At 34.3% G+C, this 19,856-nt stretch overlaps 2 protein-coding genes across 2 annotated transcripts; one reads left to right on the top strand and one right to left on the bottom strand.

Annotated features, from left to right (window-relative positions):
- Window positions 1-859: 859 nt before the first annotated feature.
- Window positions 860-15,349, bottom strand: LOC132547375 (methylcrotonoyl-CoA carboxylase subunit alpha, mitochondrial-like). Its single transcript, XM_060211134.1, has 17 exons — window positions 15,294-15,349; window positions 14,507-14,547; window positions 14,094-14,233; window positions 13,682-13,777; window positions 12,431-12,552; window positions 11,857-12,004; window positions 11,507-11,628; window positions 10,801-10,912; window positions 10,521-10,602; window positions 9,258-9,385; window positions 8,260-8,443; window positions 7,654-7,763; window positions 7,116-7,329; window positions 6,479-6,565; window positions 5,797-5,984; window positions 5,175-5,354; window positions 860-2,942 (listed from the first exon to the last, which is right to left on the bottom strand). The coding sequence occupies exons 1-17, from the start codon at window positions 15,347-15,349 to the stop codon at window positions 2,817-2,819; spliced, it is 2,136 nt and encodes a 711-aa protein (XP_060067117.1). The 3' UTR covers window positions 860-2,816.
- A 474-nt stretch (window positions 15,350-15,823) lies between these two features.
- Window positions 15,824-18,923, top strand: LOC132547384 (cytochrome P450 2C31-like). Its single transcript, XM_060211142.1, has 4 exons — window positions 15,824-16,396; window positions 16,716-17,513; window positions 17,949-18,048; window positions 18,238-18,923. Exons 1-4 carry the CDS (start codon window positions 15,976-15,978, stop codon window positions 18,470-18,472), a joined length of 1,554 nt encoding a protein of 517 aa, XP_060067125.1. The 5' UTR covers window positions 15,824-15,975; the 3' UTR covers window positions 18,473-18,923.
- The last annotated feature ends 933 nt before the right edge of the window (window positions 18,924-19,856 follow it).

Raw genomic sequence — 19,856 nt, 5'->3', positions numbered from 1 at the left:
GTGATAAAGGGTGTGATTACTCTGATAACAGTGTAGTTATGTGATAATGGGTGTGATTACACTGATAACAGTGTAGACAGTGTAGTTATGTGATAATGGGTGTGATTACACTGATAACCAGGTATTTATGTGACACTTTTTTTACACTGATAACATGGTATGAACATGATACTGTGTGTTATTTTAATGATAACAAGACTGTTTCTGTAACGTTACAAGACTGATAACAGGTATTTTGTGATAAAGGGTGTGATTACACTGTTTCGTATTTTGATTTCTAATAATCATATTAGAATTACCATCAGATCGCCATGTTATTAATTATTGTTGAATAATAAACTACTTGATAATATTTTTACAAATAAACTCACTGTGATCAAGAACTGATATGGAATAATGACATAACATCACCTGTATACTTTTGTACCAGTCAGTCTGACAATGGAGACATGAGAGCCAGGTCCAAAAGAATAGAAGAATATAAATGAAAATCAGAAACGATATACTACACGTTAAGATAAGATAATGTTTATATTTTAACCCATTTATAAGAGAACATTATTGCAAGCAAATTTCTGGCTCAACTGAATGAGTTTTAGAAAGTGTGATATCTTATATACTTTCAGTCTTACACCATCAAAATTTTATGTGAATGATTGAATACAAACAGGGAGGTCAGCAATTTGACAAATAAACTGCATATTATCAGATGCTTTTTAATCATATTTCTTTCGCAGTATTTAAGAAGTCACTTGTTTATGAATACTGGTGCTGCTTTAAGTTGTTGCCCCTCTTAATAATTTTTTTTTTAAAAATCACAGAAGATACTGCACTTTTTTAATAATTTATTTTTCTTACTTTACTTTTTACATTGTATATCACACATTTCAAAAATATTCATTTTGAAAACAAAACAAAAAAATGTTGAGTATCAAATATATTCAAACACCCATTGTTCATTTATCATGCTACACAAATATATGCAAATATATTTACTTATTTACAAATGTCATAAAGCCATCCACACATAAATAAGATATTAAAGATGTAACAACAGTTTCTCTTTGTTCTAAACAACAACAAAATATTCCTACAGAATTAAACAGAACTTCTTCAATAGGTGAATCATTGTCAGAAATGAAACTGTCGTCATTCTAATTAATTAGGGTAAGTGCTGATAATGGTGTCTCCCTTCAAAATAAACAAAGTTGAATATCATCTGATATATTCTAATATAAATAATTTCTGAAGAAATGAAATAAAAATAAACAAAAAAAATATGATACAAGGCGGTGACTATATACTCCCTTAAACAATTTCTGGGGAGCATAAAAACATGACACCTTTGTATTGAGCTTACAAATGTTCAACAGAACAATTTTATTCATATTTATTAAATTGAATTTATTTCACAGAATTTGTCTTTATAATCATTGCTATGTCCTGAAATAGGGGAAAAGAAAAACATGAAAGGTATGCAATTATTCGATGAAACTAATAACTCATCCTTATTATATATCCAGACCCTATACTACCAATTTATTTAGTTTGTCTTTTCCTACTCTTTTGTATATCATATATTTGTATACATCACAAACATAAGATAGCAAATTGAGTTTCACATCAAACAAAATTAATTTCTTCATAATACTTTGATAATCTGCCAATTTTCTTAAAATTTAAATTCATCATATGTTAATGTTTAATTTAACATTGGACTAAATCATCAGGAATTTTTTAATCCCATCAGTCAAATTTGAACACTTCATACTACAACAACATTAAAGGGATATTCCATACAAGTTAGGATGTCATAAGATGCTTAGAATACTGTACAAAATTATCTACTGATGTTTTTATAGAAATCATACACTTCAATTTACTATTTAAACAAACATATGTTATCTTATTTCCAGGATTCTTTATAGATCTGTCTAAATTGATTTTTAAATGTTTGTGCAGCTCTGATTGAGTCATAACAGGTTTGCGTTGTTATAAGCTGAAGAGAATGAAAATGTAAATTATAAAATCAACAGAAAGTAAGTCTAAAGAAGTCAAAAACAAATTGTAACACCAGCTGAACATTTTGTGAACAGTATTCCCTTGAGTAATTATGTGTACCACACACCATAAAATCTATGATCCTGTGTCCTTTTAATTCCAGGTTTCTGATACGCTATTTTGTTTTTTTGGCTGGGAGTATTCCCAACAATTTCACCTGTCCAATGAGTTCTTAAACAGTACAGAACAGCAAGAAATTTGCAAATTGGGTGGAATGTCCCTTTAAAAAATCCAAAAACCAAATTATTGATTAAAAAACACAGTTCTTAAGAGTTTATAGTCAAATTAAAAACAAAATATACCTGAGATGACATTAAGTTTCAACTACAGTATATACAGTCATTATAGATTGTTCTTATTAACAGAATTAATCACACTATTGTCAGTCAGTCTATCAAAGTAACTATTCATATATGACACATTAGGTAAGAGGGTGGAAATGTATTTGTCTTACCATGTGAACTGTATCAATGAAAAAAGTTATACTATCACAAACATTTTTGAAAACACAGGAAACTATGACTATTGTTTAATGTTTGAAAATAAAATTAAACAACCATTCATGAACTGACCTTTCCTACCAGTGGGAGTCTGCAGGATCTGGTAGATCTTTGAAAACATTTGATCCAGCAAAGTGTCTTGTAAATCTCAAATGACCAAAAAGGTTCACAAATACCTACACAAGAGTAGTATGATAATAAGCGATTTAATTTCCACATTTCCATACTATGAATTAACATAATTATTTCATGACTTTACTCTGCCTCTTCCTCCTCTGAGCTGGATTTGATATGGACTAGAACTGAACCCTTTGATACAGTTTCACCTTCTTTGAAGAACACCTTTTCTACCACTCCAGCTGATGGTGCATTGATGACATACTGTGAAAATTAAACAATATAACAAAAACGTTCAAACATCAAATAAAGAAAAGAAGACATCAATGAAATCTGTAAAGTCCTGCTCTCACAAACCTCTGTATTACACCTACTCCCTGCTCTCACAAACCTCTGTATTACACCTACTCCCTGCTCTCACAAACCTCTGTATTACACCTACTCCCTGCTCTCACAAACCTCTGTATTACACCTACTCCCTGCTCTCACAAACCTCTGTATTACACCTATACAAACCTCTGTATTACTCTCACAAACCTCTGTATTACACCTACTCCCTGCTCTCACAAACCTCTGTATTACACCTACTCCCTGCTCTCACAAACCTCTGTATTACACCTACTCCCTGCTCTCACAAACCTCTGTATTACACCTACTCCCTGCTCTCACAAACCTCTGTATTACATATACTCCCTGCTCTCACAAACCTCTGTATTACACCTACTCCCTGCTCTCACAAACCTCTGTATTACACCTACTCCCTACTCTCACAAACCTCTGTATTACATATACTCCCTACTCTCACAAACCTCTGTATTACATATACTCCCTGCTCTCACAAACCTCTGTATTACACCTACTCCCTGCTCTCACAAACCTCTGTATTACACCTACTCCCTGCTCTCACAAACCTCTGTATTAAGCCTACTCCCTGCTCTCACAAACCTCTGTATTACACCTACTCCCTGCTCTCACAAACCTCTGTATTACACCTACTCCCTGCTCTCACAAACCTCTGTATTACACCTACTCCCTACTCTCACAAACCTCTGTATTACACCTACTCCCTGCTCTCACAAACCTCTGTATTACACCTACTCCCTGCTCTCACAAACCTCTGTATTAAGCCTACTCTCATAAACCTCTGTATTACATATACTCCCTGCTCTCACAAACCTCTGTATTACATATACTCCCTACTCTCACAAACCTCTGTATTAAGCCTACTCCCTGCTCTCACAAACCTCTGTATTAAGCCTACTCCCTGCTCTCACAAACCTCTGTATTAAGCCTACTCCCTGCTCTCACAAACCTCTGTATTACACCTACTCCCTGCTCTCACAAACCTCTGTATTACACCTACTCCCTGCTCTCACAAACCTCTGTATTACACCTACTCCCTGCTCTCACAAACCTCTGTATTACACCTACTCCCTGCTCTCACAAACCTCTGTATTACACCTACTCCCTGCTCTCACAAACCTCTGTATTACACCTACTCCCTGCTCTCACAAACCTCTGTATTACACCTACTCCCTGCTCTCACAAACCTCTGTATTACACCTACTCCCTACTCTCACAGACCTCTGTATTAAACCTACTCCCTGCTCTCACAAACCTCTGTATTACACCTACTCCCTGCTCTCACAAACCTCTGTATTACACCTACTCCCTACTCTCACAAACCTCTGTATTACACCTACTCCCTACTCTTACAGACCTATTATTGTTTTGACTGTATTGACTGCTTAGTTGTTTTCATATCCAACAGTTAAAAACTTCACACTGCCAATACACTGAAATGTCATGATATAGACAATGTTATAACACTGCTAGTTCACACAGTACACCAGGATGTTTTTGCCCAAGCTTATTTTTGTTTCAATCATTGATTTACCCTCTCTGTTCATGGATGAAATGGGAAAAAAATTAAACAGGGGCGGAATTCCCAGTATACAGAAGTACTGACAACTAGCTAATCTGTCCTTCCTTCCACCCAAAAAAGCTAGACAGTAAGTTAAAAGCAGCAGTACTAACTCAAAGATAAACAATTTTAAGTTATAGATTTAGTGAACAGGTCATGTATCTCCTTAATCATGTACCCCCTTAACACATGGGACAGAAATATGATACATGGCACTGCCATTGAAAGTATCAGGTTACAAGTAAGTGAAGTGAGAAAACAAATATTACACGATTGTTTCAGAGAGTCGTAAGAATGCATTTCTTTAATTTCTGAAGTTTTGATTAAGAAGATGACACAAAATTGATTCTGCATGAATTTTAAACACTAGTCACCTTTTACTTTATTTTTTCTTGGGTTCGTATGAAGGGAATTTGGCAGAATATTGGGGAGAAGACAAAAACATATTGTGAGGGAAATGAGAATAAAGGGGACTATGAGAATAAAGGAGACTGCAAAAATATGTCAGGAAGGTAGGATATATATCCAACCTGTGTCTTGAAACTTCTGTTTAAAATAACATTCAAACATACCTCCATTTTCATTGCTATCATCTTGACCATTGGCTGTCCCTTCTCCACATTGTCCGAAGGTTTCACCATAACCTTGTCTATGACTCCAGGCATTGGGGCTATAGGATCCCCAGTCTTGGCTTTGGCCCCTGATGCACCCAAATATTCAGGTACAGGCAGGGCCAAGTCTTGTCTGCCATCCTGAAGTCAGATATTCATGTTTATATTAAACATTCCCTTTTAAACAAGAACAAAGTCATTTTATCATATCTAGATTCCATGTTTATATTTTTGAAACACAATTTCAAGCGGTAATTATAATATATGTTGCAGGGATTATTGCCTTGTGAACATCCATTGTGATTTTGAGGCGAAGTTGCATGTTATCAAGAGTGAATGGGGTAAGGTGTCTTACCCAATGACAAAACCATGTTGGCACAGATTGGTCGGTTTCTCAGCTTCCTGAGATACATGTAGGGAGTATTTAACTATGTACCACAGATCTTCACTTGAAGTTACATAGGTCAACACTCTAACTGTCTGGGCTATTGCAACTATTGCTAGTTTTACATTTTCCAGTTTTTTCACAGTAAAATTTTAATATCAACTTTAATATTTATTTCAATCAATTTTGATGACAAACCAGAGAGAAAATGTGAATGGAGGAGCCCATCTGTACAATGTGAGCACTAGAGAATTTCCCGTCAATGTTACATGTAATCTTCATCTCGTCAGCCTCTTTACGCTGCGTGGCAGTCACATTGTACTGCTTGTTTTTAATTTTGATGGTGTAAGAGCCTTCACTGTTTGACTGTACAATTATCTCTACTTCTGAAAAATCAATAGAATTTCAAATTACTGCTCCACTTATAGAAATATATTAAATATACAGAAATAACAACATATAAGTAAGAACATGAAGATTGTGTGTTTCTCTTTGTCTTGTAAATATATTAAATGAAAAAGCTTTGAAAAAAGAATAGGAAAAAAATGGGGTTGGGGGAGAGGGAAGAAAATAATGATACTGAAGAAGTTCTCAAATTTGTTCAAATCAAATTACTTAGCTCATAAAATATTTCTAGATTTTCAAATTGACAAGAATTTTGTAGACATCTATTTCTAATATTGAATTTTGATATAATTGGTTTTGAAGTGAATTCCATGGACTAAGGAAAACAAAAATAAAAACATTAAGGAAAAGATTTCTTAGTTCTACAACTTCTAGAAAGGTCATATGTCAGGTAGATTAAGTGCTGAATAATCAATATACATATATTAAACCCCAGAAGATCTTACAAACTCAACTTGTTCTTTTTTTCTCTTACTTTGATCTCCATCCTGCAAGACAATTTTTCTTGTTGGTGGTGAGTTTATTCTAACAGCTGTACACATCGTGAAAGGTGAAAATGGATCTGAAAATTACAAGTAAAACTTTAGAGAACAAAAAAATAAAGACTGCAACATTATCAGCAAAAATAAAATCTAGAATCTTATGTTATAGAAACACCTAGAAACATGACTAGGATGACCTCAAAAAAAAAAGGTTGATTGTAAATTTCTTGTTATATTGGAAAAAATGGTGGGATTGTCATAAATCACAGTATCAATACAAGGGTCACTTGTAAGGAACTTGGCTTGTCAGTCTGATGACTTGGGCTAATGAAAGACAGTCAGATATTAAAATGATATGCATTATTTAGACGTTAAAAACAAATTGACAAACTACATTGAATTTTTTTCACTGTATATTTTAGATGCTGTTGTATATAAATTCACAGTCCTTGGCTGTGTCTGTCAACATTCTCTCTGAGAGCAGTTGGTAGATACCCCCTACCTACCCCCTCCCTTATACATCCCTAACCTGTACCTAGAGTATGGACACATCAGTCCTTGGCTGTGTCTGTCAACATTCTCTCTGAGAGCAGTTGGTATGTCCCCATCCCTCACATATCTAATGCATACCTAGTGTATTAACACATCTGTCCTTGGCTTTGTCAGCCTCTTGTATTACTAGGGAAACAGCTGCCTGACATAAGGCTGTATCAGATACTGTTCTCTCAGGAAAAAGTTCGTTATAGTGCTGTGGAATGAAGTCCGTATGCACATCAGCTGCCTCAAAGTGCCGGTTGTCTGCAAGGTCCATCAGAAACTGGATATTTGTACTCAAACCAAGCACCTTTTAAAAAACAGTATTGCAAACCAATTTACTTTCACATCAAGTAATGTGTGTGAGTTTATATGATAATGGTGTAAGTTACTGCTCTAATCTAACTTTTATTGTCCCTGTAAAGCATGCCATATTTTTACAATTTAATTTGAATGACCAATTTAGTAAAGTGCATTACAGACTCTTGAAAAATCATTTAAACAACTGAGGAAACAAGGAATGATATAATACATTGTACAGTAGTATTCTGGACGTCGGACCAAAGCTACAAATTCTCCTCATTGAAGTAACAACTTAATACCTAGATTCTGCATCCAGACAATCCATACTTACATGGTAATCAGCAAGGGCAGACTTGATGCGACGTAGAGCAGAACCTCTGTCCTCAGACCAAACCACTAACTTGGCAATCATTGGGTCATAGTGAACAGACACTTCATCACCTGTTAATGAAAATTTAACAATACCAGACTAACTGAAACTTCAAACATTTTCAAAACTATATTTCTTCGTGTAATTTGTAAAAATAGTAATCTTGCACTTTTTTCAAATCAATGTCTCCTAAAACAGTGTGTATTGTTGTGAGGTCCATCCCACTTTTTGTTATTTTTTATTCATTATTTTTTATTTTTGGGTAATGTTCCACCTATTTTAAATTTTGTATCAATGAAAACAAACCAGTTCCACTTAATGATTTCATACAATTTTGTATTTATTCATGAATTCATCAATGAATTCTAGCTCAGTAATACTAACCATTCACTATATTAAAATTTTCCCTTAAAATTCCTGAAGATTGTTTGATATGCACTATTTCACTCTCCTTACTAATGAGGAAAAGACGAGGACCATATCAAATACTCTCATTCATAAAAAAGTTCAGTTTCAGAGTATCAGATCACAGACAGAAGAGTTCCTTCTATATCTACAATCACTTACCTTGTCTGACACCTGTATCAATCCTGGTATTCTCATCAGGAGAGGGTGTGGTCAGATGTAGCAATGGCCCTGCCCCTGGCATGAAGGTGTTGTTAGGGTCCTCAGCATAAATACGTGCTTCAAAAGCATGACCTTTGAACTGTATGTCTTTCTGTTCCACAGGAATTTTCTCTCCACTAGCAACCTACACATCGTAGGAAAGTCTTCGCTAATTATAATCAATAAAAGCAGACAAAACAGAAAGGTTTGTTGTCCTTTGTCTCAATGTTGATAAACTCAGGAAAATATCCATTGGACAGTGTTGTTTGTATGAACACATCTACAGGTGTATAATAATAAACAATAGGTGATCTTTTAACCATGCATCTAAAATTCCCTTTAAAACTGATAATTTGTTAAGATTTTTTTTTCTAATCATAAAAATTTTACTTTTTTAATATACAAACATTGCTTTTCATTCTAGCAGGAGTATATTGGTAAAATATGAATTACAGCAGAATTGAGAGTCTAGTACTGATCCTGAACTGTTACAGGTCTGTACCAGTAACTATCTCAGTGACAAGGTTCTATTATATAGGGAGTGAGAGAGTGCTTACCATGATCTGTCACAGGTCTGTACCAGTAACTATGTGAGTGACAGGGTACTATTATAGAGGGAGTGAGAGAGTACTTACCCTGATCTGTCACAGGTCTGTACCAGTAACTATCTCAGTGACAGGGTACTATTATATAGGGAATGAGAGAGTACTTACCCTGATCTGTTACAGGTCTGTACCAGTAACTATCTCAGTGACAGGGTACTATTACAGAGGATGTTAAAGAGTTCATACCCTCATCTGCCACTCCACCAGGTCTGTACTAGTAATCATCTCAGTAACAGGGTACTATTATAGAGGATGTTAAAGAGTTCTTACCCTGATCTGCCACTCCACCAGGTCTGTACCAGTAATCATCTCAGTAACAGGGTACTATTATAGAGGATGTTAAAGAGTTCTTACCCTGATCTGCCACTCCACCAGGTCTGTACCAGTAATCATCTCAGTAACAGGGTGCTCCACCTGTAGTCTTGTGTTCATCTCCATAAAGAAGAACTTCTGGTGTTTGTCCATAATAAACTCAACAGTGCCTGAGAACAAACAAGTTTCATTCATTTATAGAAGAAACCTATAGCTTACTGCAGATAAGAAATCAGACCTCACAAGCTTCTTCCTAATGAGAGTAAAATATCACATTTAAATACAGATAAAGACTGCTGCATATTTGGTTTCTCTATTTCTTTATCTGACAGTACAGAATCATCTGAAGTCCACACTCCTATTGACTGCACACCCTACTGAATTGGTCCAAATCCCTACCAACATGATCCATGTCCTTACTGACTTGCACCACAAAACCTACTCTGTTGGTCCTTACTCATACTATCTTGATCCACACCCTTCATGATTTGATCCACACCCCTTCCAACTTGGTCCACATCCTTATCAACTTGGCCCACACACTAACAACTTGGTCCATGCTCCTTTCAACTTGATTCACACCGATACCATATTTTCCAGATTATAAACCCCAAATTTTTTCCTCATGAGTCGGGCATGTGGCTTGATAGTTCATAAGGTTATAGGTCAAATCATAGAACGATGGCCATGGTTGTTTACGATATGAAAGCTACGTGTTACATACAAGAAGAAATTACATGGGACTGTAAGAATTTGGTCAGCATACCAGGGCATTCATTAATATTTAACAGTGCAATAACTGATGGAGGAATTGTTTAGTAAACCATACATAACATCAGGCCTTACATCTGTGCATAGACAATCTGTGAACGCACCCAAGCCAAACAAGTTAGATATTTGCTATTTAACTTTTTAGAAATATGTCAATAAAATAAAGAATTATCTGTGTATGATGCAAACTTTATTAAATATTTCACAGATAATCTTGATAAATTTCCCTCCATTGTCTGTTATATCAGTGAACTGATTTTAAACGACCAGCATCATCTAAAAACATCCATAAAATAAATGATTATTTGAGCAAAATTCATCAGTAAACTTTATCAAATGTTACAGTTACGATCTTGTTATCTGTTACTTGTATATCAAACGTCAACAATTGTGATCACCATATCATAAGAAAGGATGCAGCTTATATTCCAGTGCAGCTTATATGTGGATCCAAAAATTGCAAAAAAAAATTGGCTCAGCAGCTTATAACCCAGAAAATATGGTACATGGTTCACAGGCATACGAACAACTGACCTGCTCCAACATAGTTGACAGCCCTTGCAGCCCGCACTGCTGCTTCACCCAAAGATCTTCTTACTTCATCAGACAGCCCAGGCTATTAATACAAAAGCATTAATCACATTGTTAACTAGAAGGACTCATTCATAAATCGAAAAACCAGAAATACATATTAACCAACAAAAACAAAAAAAAACACATATAATATATGAGTGAGCCAAATAGGACTTTTTCAATGAATATGAGTCAAACAGTTTAAAACCAACAGGCTGAAGACAAACAGTTATTCACTTACAGCAGGTGCCTCTTCAATAATTTTCTGGTGTCGTCGTTGTACACTGCAGTCACGTTCAAACAGATATACATAATTGTCATGTTTGTCTCCAAACACCTGTACCTCTACATGTCTGTAATAAATAAATACAGTTCATTATTTCTTTTGTGTGTAATAATAAAAGTCAGGTTGGTTTTTACTTTAAAATACTGTCAGTAAATCTAATAGGTTATATATAAATAAATCTATACTAGTTAAAATCTAATTATACTATAGCAAATTCTAAATTGCTTGATTTTACTCCACTGATATTTACGTCTTAATCAATACATGTAGTGATAAATGATCTCATATCAGTTAAAACCCATCTTCAAATCACAAAACACATACCTCGGTCTCCTCTAAAGAATATTGTTAAAGTCCTTTAAATTTTGTATTACCTTTTTGTACATGTAACCCTGGTAAAATACTAGCTGCAATATACTACTTGGCTAGAGAGAACTTCTCTTTAGCTCGATTGGTTGAGAGTCAAACTATTAAAGCAGGGGTCCCGGGTTCGATTCCTAGCAAAGGCATTGAAATAAATAGTGACCTCTGTTACATACACACTAGTGGTGTTTGTAAAACTTTGCTGCAAAAATAAAATAATCATCTGATGACATGATATGAACACCCACCAGAAGTGTGACAAAATTAAACTTCTTTTTAACTGAATATAACAAATTACCTTGGTGTTTCTACAAATTTTTCTAACAGCATGACATCATCACCGAATGATTTCAGCCCCTCAGCTCGAGCTGATTCCAGCTGTGATTCAAACTCCTCTGGACTATGGGCAATCCTCATACCCTAGAAACAGAATAAGTTAATACCATTGACTCTTAGAGAAGCATATTTTATAGGATTAGAATTGTTTTATTCATGAATGAAACGTGAAAAGAAATTTAAAGATTTTTCATGAAGTGTGGAATCTTCCATGGGTAATTAAATAATGTTTGTGCAAAAACGACTTCAAAAATTTTACAAATATTTAACTAAGACAAAGGAAAACCTTCAAATCAATTTAAACAAACCCACTTTTCCTCCACCTCCTCTCACAGCCTTGATCATGACAGGGTAGCCAATTTTAGCAGCCTCAGCAGCAAGTGTGGTGTTTGATTGGTCCTCTCCATGGTAACCCTCAATGATTGGGACACCAGCAGCAGACATAATGGATTTGGATGTACTAGAAACACATTTCAAATTGAAAAATACTCAGGATATAATTTCTGCAAACAGGAAACAGAGAATGTTGTAAATATCCTGGAAACATTAATTTTGTGTCACATTCAGATCTGTAATTATGTTTCAACTTTGATAAAAGTTGAGCTAACAAAACAACAAACTAGTTGCTTACATTTTTTGTAGTACACCTAAATGTAAATTCTTATTCACTTACAACATCACAGTAACAGAGCTAAACACTTAAGTGCCTTTAACAAATAAAAAATTCAAAAAACTTTTCTAATAGACAACTTTATAAATTCTTTTTTAATACATACAATAATTACAATCAAACCGACATCTTTACAAAATACAACTACAATTAATATGTTAGTGGTTAGTTGAATTAAAATATCTTTTAATTCTACAGTATACAGTCCATAAATACCTTTTGATGCCCATATCTCTAATGGCTGAGGCAGGGGGTCCGATAAACACCACACCCTCTTTGCCACATAATTCTGCAAATTCTGTATTTTCAGACAAGAATCCATATCCTGGATGTATAGCCTTTAAAAGAAAAAGAAAAATTTGTTTTAATGACATACAAGTCCCTTTCACATTATTTTCCCACTCATCTGAAATAACATTTTTCTCTCAAGTATAGTCTTTACTTTGTAATTTCACCCATCATTGGTATAGAGGATTACCAGAAGTGTTTGAAGAGATGCGAGATTAGTTAAATAAGTAAAAGTAAGGTGAGTTGCAAGTACAGGTGGAGTCAGCTGTTCTCCGAAGGTGTCTATAGTAGAATTGTTTACAATGGCTGCAAGGAGAACATTTCACTGGACTATAGTGCATGGAAAGAGGGACCATTTCAGGGTGTCATTGGTTGCAGATATATGAACATATGAGAGAAAACATAATCTGAACAGTTCTTACGTCACTAGAGTGTTTTGTTGAATTAAGTCATGCTTCCCTATAAATAGTAATGGTGACCTTGATTTCTGAACCTTGAAGCACAAACTCATTTGAGATTGCTTGTTATTTGGATCAAAATCTAATCAGAAAAGAAATAGCTAAAGTAGTGTTAATAAATTAGTCTTGTCAAGAAACACTACCTTAATAAATTTTTTATAACGAAACAGATGAAAACATTCATACATATTGTTTTCAGGTACAAGATGCACATTCAAAGGAGTTTCATCAAATGGTATGATTATCCACTTGGTATTTGATTTTGTAGTTTTAATGTTGGGAAATAAAACAAAATTAATTTCCCCATGAATATAAACTATTAACAGATAACCAGGTTATATCTACCAATATACTTAGCTAGAAGTTGAGCTAGCTTTCTCCACTGACAAATAAGACATACTAAAAAAATACATAAGACTCTGGAATAACACTAAACCATACAGAAAAGCATCGCTGTGATTCTTGGAATCTCTTTCGTAGAGGGGAAGTATGTCACTATAGTAGATACTAGTCCCAATAAAATATGTTGCTCAGCACGAGAGAATTTCACTTCAGCATAATTGGTTGAGTGTTAGACTTCAAAGCCACTTCAAAGCCACAGGACCAGAGATTGAATCCTTGCATAAGCAATCAAATGAACAATGACCTCTGTTTTAATGATATGTGATTTTTGTTGTAGTGAAATAAGGATTAAATTTTAGCACAATAAGAAGCAATTTACCTGTGCCCCAGATGCTTTCACAACATCCATAATTTTATCCTGACGTAAGTAACTTTGTGTGGCTGCTGGAGGGCCAATGTTATAGGCCTCATCTGCCTGTGAAAAGAATGAAGCAAATTCTAATATTGAAACATATTGGATGGTTCCTGTCAGAGATCATTACAAACTCATCTTTACTAAAAGGTAACAAAGAGATACAAGTTTGAATACTCTGGTATGGTATTGGCAGATCAGCTAAGTAAGTCATTTTGTATGGGTTTTATTGCAGCAAATATATGTACATGTACAATTTCTTTTCAAGAAAACAGTTATGTGTGGACTTATATGTGTAAGTGCATAATATATAAATGTAATGTACATAATTAGTGAATCAAAACATGTAAATTATCATTAGAAACAATAACCATGTTACCATAGAAACATGTAATGAGTCTTTGTCTGCATCACTGTAAACAGCAACTGTCCTGATCCCAAGTCGACGTGCAGTACGTATAACACGGCAAGCTATCTCGCCTCGATTTGCAATGAGTATCTTATCAATGTGCTGAATACCTGTAAAAAATAGTCAAGATAACAAGATCACCCGGCGATCAAACATACTTATACCAGTGCAGCATCATATTTCATATTAAACTTCTAATTATATGAACAATAATACCCCTCAATATAGCACCACGCTATAGGATACAAGCATCTCTTTCTCAAAGTTCAACTTTATATTAGACATGTGTTACTTATACCTTGTACAAATACAAATGACCACGCAATTCTTTACAGCAAAGCAGATTACAAATACAACTTTGACACAGTCTCACAGACACTTACCTTCTGAGGAATGATTTTGTCTGATTGGATTTTGTCTTCCTCTGAAATATAACAACATGTCTATAAGTAACATATGGTATTAACATAGATAATGAACTATTATTCAGTTTCTAGACATCACATCAATAGCCTACTTTTAGATTTTGGTGAGATGCTGATCATTATCATTTGACATCCTATCAAGAGCTTAAACTTATAACCAGGGTTCACAACTATCTTTAAATGATAAGTGCACAACAATTGATAAAGTTCAAATGACTTTTTAAGATTACTGAATATATGGCACATTTGTATCGTAAAAATAATTAATACTAGTTGATTGTTCAAGCCCAAATATGTCTTGTCCAGCGTCCCTATATCTTTTCCACAATGTTATCACAACCAGACGGGGTGTATGTGAGATATATATAGATATATATGTGTATGTGTGTGTGTGTAGCTACATGAAGTTGACAATCATGGATTATGCTGAATGCATATATGATTGGAGAAAGACACATTTATGGGTAACCATAATCAAAATAGGCAAAGATGGTTATATGTGTGAAGAGAGACTATATGAACGTGCTAAATTCTGCATGTAATGATAATGTTTTGTATTAGTTATCATAAATTTCTGGAAGGCGTTGAACGTCACAGGATAAAAATTGTCAGTCAATGAGAATTGATTTTTCACTCTCTGTCTCTAATTCGAGTCATAAATTAGATATCTGTTATTCAACATGCATATAATCATTACGAAAATTGAATTATGATGACAATCACATGCTGTAATTATTATGACAACCTGATATATTGACTAAAAAGTCTTTGAAGTGTCCTTCGACTTTGAAGGCTGGCCATTTTCTTTGCGATTTGTGACGATTTAAGCGGCTTGATTCTGGGGTCAATCAGACGCTTGTAATTTTATGGTAAATGTAAAATATCACTTATCATGAAGTTGCCCTTTCACGTAGTATTTCTGCTATTTTATTTTGATGTCTTAATTCTCATATACAAAATATCATTCTGAAGTTATATATTTGTTTTAATTTTCTTTGGCATAAGCTTTCACATTTGAAGCATTTGTTTGACTCAGACTGTGGATTCAGTTGCTGGAAAAAAGATATCCCTGCATCACTGATTATATTTTATTTATTTTATGGTGCTTGATTTTATATGAAAATGTCGCTTACTCTAAAGTATGTTTTAATTTAATACCGCATTCCAGATAATACAAATATGTATGTTTCCCGTATTCAATGCAATGAAATATATAACCAGATAGCTTATGTGATCAATTGCTGATGCTGTACGATCTAAAATTTTACACAAATGTAATGAATAATTAATGTTATTGCCTTCTGGGAATGGACACTGATTAGTACTTAAGAGACTGCGATACATTTGAATTGTAAAATAGTTTTCTAAGGTAGGAAATATTGTAATATAGGGAATGTACATTCTGTTGTGAATCTAGCAATACAGAGATGTCTTCAGCAAATTTAACAGTGATGAAATCAGACGTAAGCATTAGTTCTATTTTGGAGAAGTTTCTATTCATGGGATCATCATTGCTGGAAGTGAACAGATGGGTCGTCGTGGTTCTGTTTTCGCTGAGTTTTATCTATCTTTTGAAGAAGAGGGGTCAGAATAATTATCCTATAGGCCCCAGAACACTTCCATTTGTTGGGTCCATTGATTACTTCAGGACAAAATCACATCTACGATTAACAAATCTTAAGGACCGATATGGTGATATATACAGTATTAAGGCAGGAAATTATAACACAATAGTTGTTTGTAGTCTACAGGGAATATTAGATGGCCTTTCAGCTGATCAAGTGTATTTTTCTGGACGGCCGGACTTCAAATCAAATGATTTGCTATATTTGGGAAACCGTCAAAGAGGTATGTAGTTAGAGAAATATGACCCAAGGGAATCTAAAAAGATTATTAAGACGTCATGTGAAAAATATGTATTCATAAATAGATAGTTCTTTATCATATTTTGAAGAAAGGTTCAGAGTCATAATTGCATTTGATCTTTGAAATTTAAATGATGTTGGGTAATTAAATTTGAAAGTTGGAAAAAAAGCAAACAGAAGAATCTAGAATTTTCTTCAGTATCCAGTTTTGATACCTCATTGTTTACTTTAAATTATGTTTGATGTCTGAAGTTAAAACAGTTAATTTAAACTAATGTTTGATTACATTTGTTGATTAACAGGGATAGCAACAGCAGATCTTGGTTCAAAAACCCAAGTGAAGAGACATTTTGTAGAGGAGAGTCTGGATAGCTATTGCTCTGCAGAAGTGAATTGTGTAGAACAAAAAATAACAGATGAGATTATGAGTCTTATTTGTTATTTTCTGCAACAGTCTGATGAGATCAAAGCATTTGACCCAGCAGAAAGCTTTAAATTTGCTCATCTCCACATAATGTTACAACTTGTGTTTGATGAACCTTACAGTCCAGATGACGATTCAGTAGATGAGTTGTTTGATTGCTTGGAAAGGAGATTCTCAACAAAAAAAAGAAAGCTTAGTGATTATTTTCCTATTCTCGGAACATTCAGTGGTGATGACTTCAAAGAAATGGGAGAAAAAAGCAGGATTTTACTGAAGCATATCCGTCGTTATTTAAACAAGCATAAGGACACTTATCACCCCAGTATTATGAGAGATATGGTAGACCAATTATTGTTATTTCTGGAAAATAATGAAGACAATGGCCAGATTGAGACAGATGACATTGATTATCTTCTCCTGACATTAATGGGGTCAGGGTTTGGAGCAGTGCCAGCATTATTAACCTGGTTGTTAGGGTATATGGTGGCATTTCCAGAGATCCAGCTGAAAGTACAAAAAGAATTGGATGAAGTTGTTGGGAGAAAACGTTTTCCAAATCTATCTGATCAGCCATATCTGCCCTACACTTCAGCTGTGATCATGGAGGTCCAGAGAATTGTGACTCTATATCCATTCCTGTTACCTCATAGAAGTATGGATAACTGCATATTCCAGGGTAAATATTCTGATAATTCTATAGATAGTTATAAAATTACATTTATTGTATATTTATAAACTTTTTAACGTAAGGAACTATTATACATTAATGATTTTAAAAGAGCAGAGTTTTATTGATATTATAGTGGGCAAAGATATATATCAAATAAGAAACATTTTTGATTTTTGAGAATGAATTAAAAAAAATTTAAGGCACACATTTACATATGATATGATTTTTGATCATGTTAACATTATTTTTGAAGAAGTTGTCATAATTTGAGTTAGTGTTACCATATTTTTGTAATCGAAAAATTGGAAAATAGATTTTGGTTGGGTCTCAGATATTATGGCTCCTGTGTACAGAAAAAAAGGAAACCACACCCGTTATCTTGTAATATCCTTTTGATGGTTAATTAACATTTTCATTAATGGATCATATGAATATTTTCAGGCTATGACGTTCCTGCAGATACCCTCATACTTTTTAACATCTGGAGTGTACACCATGACAAAAGGTATTGGAGAAATCCTATGCGTTTTGACCCAAAACGGTAAGTGGTTTACTTTTCAGGCAGTCATGAAATCATACATACAATCGTTGCAAAATTTTTTATGTAAATTTCTGTAAAATGTTGATGATTTTTACCAAGGAGTATTTTTTTTGTTTATTATCTGAAGTAGCACAAAGGTTCTAGATCACAATCCCTAATGGATAACTGTGTTTTCTTTTATTTGTGCAGGTTTTTAGACGACAATGGAGCTTTAACAATTCCTGATTTCTACCTGCCTTATGGAACAGGTGAACGGAGATGCCCAGGAGAGAGCCTTGTGGATGTGGAGGCATTCCTGTTTTTCACACACCTCTTGCACCAGTTGATATTTACACCTGGACCTCAGATTCCTAACTTGGAGGGAGAATACAATTATATCATTAGCCCTAAGCCTTTCAAAGTCACTATAAGAGCAAGGGATTAAATACATTCCCTCCAATACCACACCCTCCGACAGGAAATACTCAAACACCAAAATGAAAATATCAAATATATTTATTGTAATGAGCGCATAATCGCCACTGACCGACAGTTTCACAATGTAAGTACAAATACATTGATAACACACTCACTCACCAATCTATCTTTCAACTTCATGACAATCTAAACATCCTGTCAACTCCGTAATTCATACAAAATCAGTTTATTAAAGTTTTAAATTTATTTACTGAAAATTATCTTTAAAATCAAGTCATGTGCACTGTCGGAGCGACTATCGCTGAATGACCCGACAGTCACCGGCACCTCGTGCACGTACATTCACAACACCCCCTATCGGAAAGTATGACACTGAAGGGAAAATAATTATCGGCTAATTCTGTACCATCAAACTCCGATAATTATATTTATTCAAAACTCCTAAACTATGGGTTATATTTAAAACAATCTATTTTTACTTATTTTTGTCAGGTAAGAAACAAGGTGTAATCTGATATTAGTGTTTTGTCAAAAATACTTTTTTTATTCTTTTTAATGGAGACATGAATCTTTTGTATTTAGTTTTTCAAAAATTTGGCCTAGTTGTTTTATCTAGTTTTGAGTAATATCACAACAGCAGTCTGACTCTGGAATCCCACTAAATTTCTTGATGAAAGTAATGGCTTTCATTGTGTATATGTATGACAACCACTTGGAATACAAATATCTGTCAGCATTGCGGTCATGTATCATGTCTGCAGGAAGATTTTAAAGAACTTACTTACTCAAAGTAATACAGGAATGTATTCCCAGACACAGAAATATTTGGCTGTGCTGAAAATTTCTTAAGACACTTTCTGTAATGTAATTTTGTGTGGAAATTATCAGGACACACTATGTTTAATATCGGTGATTTTTATTTCAGCACATGAGCAATTTCTATGAGATTATTTCTGACAGATTGCTTTGATTTTCATAATTTGATTTAACAAAATACCCTTGATCCATATTTAAGTAGAATTATGGTGATTTAATCATACAATTACTGCACTAAACAGATTTCTTTTCTGCTCTTTATTATGTGAGCAGTTATACAGACTGCAATGTTATTCTGTTTGAATGAACAAGGAAAAACATATTCCAGTTGAAGGCTCTGGAAGCTCTGACACCCAGGTGTATGATGCAATAACCTGCGACTTTAACTTCGCATGCTCCCTTGATGAGTGACAGAGACTTCCATCACTATGTACAGGCTACACTGACAGAGAAAAAAACACATTCCGGGCCAAAAACCCAAAAGGGATTGATTCCAGGTATTGGTTTGTGATAATCCTCTATCGGCTAACCCAAAGAAGCAACCTCTGTCAGCTGAATGACAGAGACTGTATTCC

The sequence above is a fragment of the Ylistrum balloti genome, unplaced genomic scaffold (assembly GCF_031769215.1).
Source record: "Ylistrum balloti isolate Yb309-2 unplaced genomic scaffold, AGI_CSIRO_Ybal_v1 Utg369952, whole genome shotgun sequence".
Taxonomy (NCBI): Eukaryota; Metazoa; Mollusca; class Bivalvia; order Pectinida; family Pectinidae; genus Ylistrum; species Ylistrum balloti.
The sequence above is the reverse complement of the archived record's forward strand: the minus strand, read 5'-3'. Positions and strand labels throughout refer to the sequence as shown.